At 33.5% G+C, this 10,356-nt stretch overlaps 1 protein-coding gene across 1 annotated transcript; it reads right to left on the reverse strand.

The window, feature by feature from the left end:
- Positions 1 to 367: 367 nt before the first annotated feature.
- On the reverse strand, positions 368 to 5,665 carry LOC140984998 (dihydroxy-acid dehydratase, chloroplastic). The gene is made up of 14 exons (XM_073452711.1): positions 5,055 to 5,665; positions 4,249 to 4,320; positions 3,639 to 3,686; positions 3,087 to 3,241; positions 2,787 to 2,981; positions 2,601 to 2,712; positions 2,449 to 2,518; positions 2,309 to 2,367; positions 2,074 to 2,197; positions 1,875 to 1,945; positions 1,537 to 1,638; positions 1,372 to 1,452; positions 729 to 887; positions 368 to 585 (listed from the first exon to the last, which is right to left on the reverse strand). The coding sequence occupies exons 1-14, from the start codon at positions 5,589 to 5,591 to the stop codon at positions 535 to 537; spliced, it is 1,836 nt and encodes a 611-aa protein (XP_073308812.1). The 5' UTR covers positions 5,592 to 5,665; the 3' UTR covers positions 368 to 534.
- Between the last annotated feature and the right edge of the window lie 4,691 nt (positions 5,666 to 10,356).

Below are 10,356 nucleotides of genomic sequence, written 5' to 3' on the forward strand. Positions count from 1 at the left end.
GTCTAACATAAATTAGATAATACATAAATATTATAAAATTTATGGTTGTAATGAATATTGAAATTGATAAATAAAAAAAATTGTAAGTGATTTTTATGAGTAAAATTTTTCAAAAAATGGAGATTCTTACATTATATGCAAAATTTCTAATAAAATCCTAAATTAACAACTCTACTGTAAAAATTTTCTAATTTATTTGCAAAAATTCACAGGTTCAATCCTATTGCGTCAAGAAAACGAAACTCAAAAGATTCCACCACCCAAACGCTTGACCGAAATGTCCAATAAAATCCCAGATGACGAAAGATTTTTTATCCGAGAGTGGAAAGCATGAGATTATATATTTAAAAATAAAAAAAGTCCAATAAAATCTAAAGCCAATGGTATTGTACGAAAATGGGGTGAAAGTAAAGATAACATCGACACCGAGTCTGAAGCATAAGGTTGAATAATTATTCTCTAATCAGCCACATCTTTGGCTATAAAAAAAAAATGGATTGGCTCTAAATTTTCTCTATGGAAGATTCACCTCTTCTACTCATCGGTCACACAACCTTCCGATGCCGACTGCACACTCTTGATATACTGAAGTCGAAACAAGGAGAACAAAGTCGAAAGAGATCAATAAAAACTCAAGGTTGCATTTAGAAGAGAGAAATTGACAAGAAAAAGTAGATTTTGATTAGCTGTTGAAGTTGAGTGATTTGAAACACATGATAAACACATACCTTGTATAGAACTCCCCGATCAGCTTTGTATGCTGGTTGAGTCCATCTCTGTCTTCGCTCGTTTAGCTCCTCGTCCGTTAGCTGTACGTCCATTTTCCTCTTCTGAATATCTATCGTTATAATATCTCCGTTCTCAACGAGACCAAGTGGACCGCCTTCCTGAAATTCAGAGTGGGTATTTGATACATAATTATATAGAAATGCAAGTAAGATCAATACCATGTTGAGATACCGACATTACTTTTTGAAGGACAATTTAGATTGACGACAACAACAGTAAAATTTAGTATGTCTAATCTACCAAAGTAACATTTAACGAGTATGATCGTCGGATATTATAGCAAACTTTCCAAAATAAACCACATTCTACAAACAGTTGAGCATAAAATAATAATTAAAAAAAACTATATTTTAATCAAATAGCTTGAATAAAATTTCTCAGGGCTTGACGAGTATCCTTGTATTAAGCTTATCCTATTTTGCGTTAAGGTTCTTTTGATATCAAGATAATGTTTAACGGTTTGACCGACTTGTAGGACATTACAAATTACCAATCACCTCACGAGGGAGAGATGTGAATGGTGACAAACTTCACATACAAGAGAAGAAGTTTGTAAAAACAATTTAGTTGAGACTAATGTACCTGAGCCTCAGGACATATGTGTCCCACCACATATCCATGAGATCCTCCAGAAAAACGTCCATCAGTTAGGAGTGCAACTTCCTGCATGAGGAAAAATAAAGGGAAAAAATTCAAAGAAAAAGCCAATTCATCGAAGATGGCAAAATTTGTGGCAGGAAAAATCACCTTGCCGAGACCTGCACCCATTATTGCACTTGTAGGGGTCAGCATTTCTGGCATACCTGGCCCCCCTTTGGGCCCCTCCCCTCTGATAACTACAACTTTTCCCTGAAAAATAATTACTCAATATGTAGTATTGTCGTTTTTTACATCCAGTTAAGCCAAAGAAGCTTATTTAATTTTTCTTTTTGGCGTTTTATTCTGTATGCATAAACGAAGGTTTCCATCAAAACTAGTACAATGTTCGAGCGTTTTTTTGATATGCCCCATGCCTAAACACTATCAACGACGATAGCTGAAAGTAATGCAGAATACAAAAAACACAAAAGGAAGCAAACTCTTACCTTGAAACTCTCAGGGTTTTCTGAGATAGCTGCAATCATAGATTCTTCTCCTTCAAAAACAAGTGCAGGCCCTACAAAGCATATGTTCAAGGATTTGTTCACACTGTAATATGAATAAATTACCAGATAAATTCAAATCTGAAACGAAACAAGAACAGAATAAACTTATAAATGGTTGTTGTCAATTGGAATGCATTACCAGAGAAGAATAACCCTTCTTTCCCCGTTATCTTTGCTACTGAACCTTCTGGTGCAAGATTTCCGTATAATATCTGAATGTGACCAGTTTCTTTGATGGGGTTTGTCAATGGTCTGATTATTTGCTGGAATCAAAAGACAAAAGGCAGGCTTCATAATTGCATCGTAAGAAAGAATCAGCAAGTTACGAAACAAACAGCCCGAAAATAAAGGATTTGCTGAAGCAGAAGCTATACCTGATCTGCAGGCATCGATGGATATAGCTTAGCATTCTCAGCCAAAGTTTGTCCCGTGACTACAAAAGGTCAGTAGAGTTAGAAAATCCCAAAAGCGAGAAAGCATAGCTTTCATTATCAAGCAAATGCCAGAAACATACCAGTAATACAATCCCCATCTAAAAACCCAAGCTCCAGTAAATGACGGATGATTGCTGGTGTACCACCAATCTTCATTACGAGGATATAGATTGTTAGCAATATTTCGTAATAGAGGACCACCATAATTTTGCATTGTCAAATTTTGAAGTACCTTGTGTACATCCTCCATTACATATTTGCCACTAGGCTTGAGATCTGCAAGGAAGGGAATCCTATCACTGACCTTTTGAAAATCATCAAGTGTCAACTGCAAACCTACGGACCTGGAAAAAATCTTTCCATGAGCCACTTAGATGACAAGCAATATCCAGTAGTCATAGAATTTGGCTGTACTCACTTAGCAATAGCAATTAAATGTAAAACAGCATTCGTAGATCCACCAAGTGCCATGACCATGACCATCGCATTATGCAGGGACCTCGAAGTGATAATGTCTCGAGGTTTTAAGTCCATTTTAATCAAATCTAGTAAGTACTTCCCAGCAAGGCGGCACTCATCCAATTTTAGAGGGTCTTCAGCAGGGGTCGAAGAACTTTTGAAATAAGAAGGGAAAAATGTTTGAACATTTCAATAAGAATCATTAGATGTCAAAGAACAATTTCAGGCTTCCAGCAAGCCCTTAATAATGTTGTTTTACCTGTAAGGCAGGGACATTCCCATTGCTTCAATAGCAGAGGCCATTGTATTTGCAGTATACATTCCACCACATGCCCCTGCTCCAGGACATGAATTACGAAGTACATTTGTCCTTTGCTCATCATTAATTAAACCACTCACATACTCTCCATAAACCTAAAGACTCAAAAGCATCGGATTTCATCAGCCATTACCAAAAGAATAAAAAGAACAATGAGAACATAAAACCAGTAACTTGGCGAACTGTTTCATTATTACATTGTCCATGCACTGATGGTAAGAATTGTTGCAAATATGATATGTTGACTATTAGGACAAGGCGTCCTTACAAACAATTACAGACATCACTTTAAGAACCAACTCAATTTAATTGGCACATGATTGCTTGCAATAAATGCAATTTGTTGCAAATTAATATATAAGTTTCTGTGAATGATAAAAGTTGGTGAGTGCAATTAGACATATAAAGGATGAGGAAAAAAAAGTACAGGCAGTAAGTGGCACAAGTAGAAATAGAAGACGACACTGAAGTGGGTTTAAACCAACCACATACCTGGAAGGCAGATACTATGTCATATATATGACCTTGAAAATGGCCAGGCTGCATGAGAGATATAAAGAATTAGCTCTATGGTTTTGTTATGCAAATCCCAAAGGTAACATCAAATCAAGATGGAGATCTTTTTACGTATTTAACGACAAACTTTGCAACAGCGTCTTACATAATCTAAAGTATTTCATGATTTCCTAGGACCAGATGATATCTAATGAAACTTAGTTAGTTCACGAAAAATCTTACAGTAGTATTGCACAAACATCAAGGATAAGAAGTGATTGACAACACTAGAGATGAAATAGATAGCAAAGGTCTCCCACCTGCCTACTCGATAAAACATATCACAAGCACTAGGGAAAGCATTCATAATTCCGTACAAAACAAAATTTCAATCTTCATATAACAAATTTACAAAGTACATCAGCTTCTATAATTTTCATCAAAAATCAGGAATCAGTGCGCACATTGTGAATAAAATCTATAAATTCACTTCACTGGTGTTCACCTTTGGAGTAAAATGAGTCACATTTCACAGTGACTTGTTTCACATAGAACATGACACTAATAGAACAAAATCAGTAATAATAGTTCTCAAGATCCAACCAACCTTTATAGTTCCACCATAAACCATGATACTTGGGCGGTTCAGTCGTCCCATGGCCATAATGGTACCTGGCATCTGCAGCATAAGGCCCCATTAAGTGATATATTTAAGGATTTAGCCCAACAAAAATTGTTAGGTGGACAAATGGACTACAAAGTTTCAGTTACAGATCTTTTAATCAAAAGTTGGACGAAAAAACAGAAAGCTATTGTTACACTTCATAAAAATAGTAATATTACGAGCAACCATTGAAGCATACGCTTATACTTTTGCTTCCTCTTCCAAATTGCTATTCACTAATTAATATAAAATTAGTAGAATATTGGCCGGCTGCTTTTGACGATAGTCTTCTTCCACCATCTCTCCACCAATTTTAAGTGTCTCTGCACAATGCACAATTGCATTGCTTCAGGGTGCAGATACAATGGCTTCCTCACTTCCAGTGCTTAACAAGTGTCAAGACTCAACCTTGAATATTACATTGCCAGCAAAAGATCGCCTTCCTTCCAAATGTAAGGGTGGAGAGCCAGCAATTGATCAAAACATTGTATATTTCACAAGCCAAAAAAATTTAATCATCAAAAGATCTATAATTTCTCAATTTCGAATAAAGTCACATCACCCGCTAATGAAAGACAAGAACAAGAAAAATTCTAAACACCAATGTTTCACACCTCAAACCATAAAAATCATTCACCTAAGGGCAATAGAATATTCAATGACCGGTAAACTCTCGTTCTACGTAATCATCCAACAAAAAAGAAAATAAACAACAAAATCATAGTTAAAAAGAAATGCGCTTTACATACATTTTTATCACAACCAGGTATCGAAATGTTCCCATCATACCACTGAGCAGCCATTACAGTCTCAATACTGTCAGCAATCAAATCTCTTGATTGCAAACTGTAGCACATCCCTCTAGTCCCCATTGATATAGCATCACTAACACCAACAGTATTGAACCTAAAACCCACCATCCCAGCCTCTTTAACACCTTCCTTGACAGCTTCAGAGAGCTTCAACAAATGCATGTTGCAAGTGTTCCCCTCGTACCAAACCGACGAAATGCCCACTTGAGGTTTGCGCAAATCATCATCGGAGAGCCCCACGCCGTACAGGACGGCTTGTGAGGCACCCTGCGTTTTGGGTTCTGTGATTCTCGAACTGTACTTGTTGAGTTTTGTGTCAGTGGTAGGTGGTGGAGGAGAGGCGACGGTCTCGGAAGTGGTGGTGGAGGAACGAATGATGGAGCAAGGAGCTCTAAGGTGGGGTGATGATGGTGGAAATCGAGCCCCGATGGGGGACGGCGTTGGCGACCGGGCGAGGTAGAAGGTGGCTAGCATGGCGGTCTAGCGGCGGCGCGTGGAGTGGGGGTTTAGTAGATGTTTGGTAAAGCAGAGGGGCGTCTCAAAAAATGTGGTACAGTGTTTGGTTTCATTTTAATGATTTTTATCTCAAAATTACGGGGAAATAAATTGGATTATTCGAGAGATAAATAATTATAAATTTTGTGCATTAAAATTGTTAAATTCGAATGAATAAATGTAAGGATAATGATCAACAAATAAATATTATAAGATATAATTTATAGAAATATATTTTAAGAATATAGATTTTTGTTAAGTAGTGAATGAATTAAGGGGGGTGTATTCAATCTTGGAAATTTAATTACTTTTATTGACTTTTGTAGAGTTTAAAAGTCTAGAGGTATTCAACATAGACTTTTATAAACTCTATAAAAGTTTAGTGGTATTCAAATTAGATTTTTATAGAGTCTTAAAAAGTTTAGAGGTATTCAAAATTGACTTTTTAAAAATCCATAAAAATCTATAGGTATCCAATATTTCCATAGATTTACAATGATTCTAATTTAATTCTTTAAATACAAACCTTAAAACTCTATGTACAACTTTAAAAACTCAAAAATTGTCTTCTACTCACCCTAGAGATTTTGGTAGACTTTTAATCAAACAAAATATCATTCTTACTCATATATCTCTCTTCCTCATTCAAAAACGGCACTTTTCTCCTCTCTAAGACAAGTAGAGGGTTCCTCGAATTTCAGAGGTATGATTCCTTTCTTGAATCAATTGATTTGATTACAAAAACATATTATGATTTCTATGTATCTCTTTCTGTGTTCCGTTCGTTGTTTGTTTTTGTCTGTTTATGTGCGTGCTCTAAATTTTTGCGTATAATGTGATATGGAGAAGTCTGTACATCAGACTTTCAGTTTCTTAAAAAAATAATCTGTTTCGATTTCTGTATTTTCTCCAACCAATGATTCAACAATTAAAAAATCGATTAATTAAATTTGGATAATAATTTTTACATAAATTATAATATTTATGTTTGAGTTATTTTTTGTTCGTCTAATTTTGTATTTGAACTTTTATTTTATGATGTTTTTGCCATAAGAATACGAGTAGTGTAGTGAAGGGATATTCGGGGAAAAATAATTGGTATGCTTCATATATCAATTGTTATGTATGAATGCTAACACCTAAATAATTTTTTTGAAAAAAAAACTCTTAAATCATCAATACGGACATATGTTATAACTATTAGTAATCTGCACACTTTATGTGCTTATTAATTTAGTATTAATCTTGATATTTTGTGTAAAAATTACAGATTATATTAAATTAAAATTATTTGGAATGGATTTTATAAACTATTTTAAATTTATATCAATTAGAAATTTGTAATGAAAATGGTTTGTTGCAAATCTGCAAAAGTCTATGAAATTCTGTTTACAAATCTGTGAGATTCTATAAAAGTCGATAAAAATCTACCAAATCCACGAAAATCTATCATTTAAAAAAAAGTCAGTGAAAGTCATTAAATCTCATAGTTGAATACACCCCACTAAATATATTATTTTTGCTATACATAAAACTCTGATTAAGTATTGAAAAATAAAATCAATAACATACATAAACAAAATTTTACAAAGATATGTGCAAAAAAATTATAAAATACTTGTTTCTATTTGTAAGGAAGTTTTATTAATTATTACTTTTGTAAATAGGTGGTCCAAGTAACACTAATACATCAAATAATATATTATGTTATATATTAAACATTTTTCTCAATTTAAAATACGAATAGGTCTCTTGTGAGACGGTCTCACGAATCTTTATTTTTGAGACGACTCAATCCTACCGATATTAACAATAAAAAGTAATACTCTTATTATAAAAAGTAATACTTTTTCATGAATAACTCAAATAAAAGATTCGTCTCACAAAATACGACCTGTGAGACCGTCTCACACAAGTTTTTGCCTTAAAATACATCATTTTGTATAAATGATAAGAATCAAAATCTTTTATCACTTCCATCACTTGATTTGAGTTTCAAAATCATTAAATTTAAATATAATTATGTTATATATATATATAATATTTATCATCTCACGAGTCAAACCACGACAAAATTATATTTATTCAGAATACCTGTAATTTATTTTACAGCTATTTCATGTAAATAAAATAAGTTGATGAATTCCAAAACTTGAAAGGTCTCTTCAGGTCCACTTGACTTGGTACACACATATTATCTTTTATGGTAAAACATTTGTAGTTGGAATGGCCACATCAAGTTTAATTAGAGTTACAGCGATGGTGGTTGAAAAATTTAATTCTTGGAGCATATCAGCGGAATGAAACATGCATGTTGCGTGTATATGATGATATAATATATGAATTATATATCGATAATTTGAACTCTTTGTTTTTTTACAAATTTTGTGTGGTGTGAAAGATAATTGACAGTAAAAATAAATAAATAAATATTGGGATGTATTGATTTTGATTCGGAAAACATTTTTATTACAAAAATCAGGAAGACGCTTTTTGAAACAATTTTTAATCTTTTTGTGGCTTAATCAGTTTTAACGTGGCTGGAAAATGCAGGAAATCGCTGTTTGTTCAGCTTTCGTTCTTAATAGTTTTTTTTTTTTACATAAAAACTCACGTGAGACGGTTTAACAAATCAATTTTGTGAGACGAATATTTTATTTGAGTCACTCATAAAAAAAATTTATTTTTTATTATAAATATGACAGTGTCGACGAGTCTCATCAAACAAAAGACGTTATTTTTCTTTTATAACCGTCGTTATTTGATCGTTAATTCAATAGTTTGAGATTACTGTTTAGTGCTTCATCCTGAGCATTTCAGTAAGGCTGCGTTTGGTTGGAGGATAAAATAAACTAATGATTAGTATGTAAATGATAAAGAAAATGATTGTCGTAGAAATGTAATATATGGTGTAAAATAATATTATGTTTGATAAGATTTTTAAGTGTAGGATAATTTTGGATTTTTTGATGAAAGGAAAAAATTGCCCTTTCTTCTTTCTTTTTCTTCTTCCACTCCGGCGGCGGCGGTCCGACGACGTTGGTGGTCCGGCGGCCGATCCGACAGCGGAGGTGGCGGCGACGGTCCGGCAACGTCGGTGCGGCCGATCGTCGGGCCGGAAGTGATCGGCCAGCGTCAGCTTGTTCTCGGCGGCTGCCGGCGACGATCGGCCGACAGTCGGCGGTGGTGGGGCCGGCAGCCGCGGTCGTCCGGCAGTCGGCGGCGGCGATCGGTCGGTCGGTGTCGACGGCTGCGGCGGCGGTCTGTGGGCGGTCGTGGCGGGAAGTGGTGGTGAATTTGGATATAGGAGAAGAGTAAAATTGGAAAAATAGGAAGGGTTAAGAGTTGGATAAATAATCCTAGTAGGTGAGGATTGATTATTTTATCCCAGTTAATATAACCTAATCATTTATAGAAAGGATTGACTTGATTAAATAAAAAATGTACCAAACATAGGATTAGGTGAGTTAAAAAACTATAAACCCACCTAATCCCATGAACTAAACACAGCCTAAATTTAAGTCGCTTCATATTCGGATAAAACACAAATTCACTCGCATTTTAATTGGAAACATAAAGCTGCTCCAGTTTTCCAGGATCCGGGTCAGTTTTGGAACAGCCTGACCCAACTGAGAGTCAAACTTTAGGCCCATAGGCCCATAAAGAATATATGGACTTCGAACTATGTGTGATTTTTTATAAAAACGAGAAAAGAAGTTTGTCCCAAAGTTTTGGCAGCCTAACTCATGCTAATAGAGATATTTAAACTGTAATATATATATTTGAGACCATAAAAAAAATGATACATATATAATTGAGACGAACGAAATATATATTATAAGTGAAAAGAAGAAAATGTATTTACCCAAGTACAAAATTCGAGGAATTTTTCGCTTTATTTGTTAGTCTCGTCGTCAGCATATTTGTGAAACACTAGAAAACAATATTTCACATCACTATTTTATTGCAATTATTTATTTTTTTTAATTTTGGCTTTGATCTTTTGATAAAATTATTATTAATTTTATTGATAAAATGTTACATATATAATTGAGACGAATGAAATATATATTTTAAATTTAAAAAATATTTTTAATTACACGCAATAATTCACTATGTTGTCTATCTGAGAGTGAAATTGAATTGATTACGTAGAATGATTTTCAAGATTAAATGATTAGTTAATTAATATTATGATGTATAATATTAAAATAATACATTTTTTTTAAAAAAATTTTCCAACCATCCATTTAAAATATTAGATTTTTTTTAAATTTTTTTACCAAATAAATAAGCAATTTATAGTTAATACAACATTTTACGAAAATTAAAAATTAATAGTTGTCCAAAATTATGCTTTAAAATTTTTTAGTTTATGGTAGAATTTGTTTTTTTTTTATAAAAAGAACATTAATAATAATTTTGTTTATGTTTAATGTAAAAAATCAAAATATAGTATATTTAACAATGTGTGGAGTGTAAATATATACACACACATGAGCACCAACTGGGCGGCATCTATCTATTAGATTTACAATTTAATCACATCAAATAATTGAGTGTCATCATCTCAATGTGCTCACATAGGTGCCTACACTGATTGTTCATAAGATCAAATAAATAAAGAGTAGGCCTCTTGTGAGATGGTCTCACGAATCTTTATCTGTGAGACATGTCAATTATACCGATATTCACAATTAAAAATAATATTCTTAGCATAAAAAGTAATACTTTTTCATGGATG

Source organism: Primulina huaijiensis, chromosome 9, assembly GCF_012295235.1.
Source record: "Primulina huaijiensis isolate GDHJ02 chromosome 9, ASM1229523v2, whole genome shotgun sequence".
NCBI lineage: Eukaryota > Viridiplantae > Streptophyta > Magnoliopsida > Lamiales > Gesneriaceae > Primulina > Primulina huaijiensis.

Bases quoted from the DNA above. Each gene is read 5' to 3' on its own strand.
- LOC140984998 (XM_073452711.1), bottom strand. From the start codon at position 5,591: ATGCTAGCCACCTTCTACCTCGCCCGGTCGCCAACGCCGTCCCCCATC. The intron at 2,198-2,308 runs GTATAGCTTCTG...TTTTGATTCCAG, and splicing joins CATCGATGCCTGCAGATCAG to CAAATAATCAGACCATTGAC. The intron at 1,453-1,536 runs GTGATTTTTCCT...TTCCTCATGCAG, and splicing joins TGGGTGCAGGTCTCGGCAAG to GAAGTTGCACTCCTAACTGA.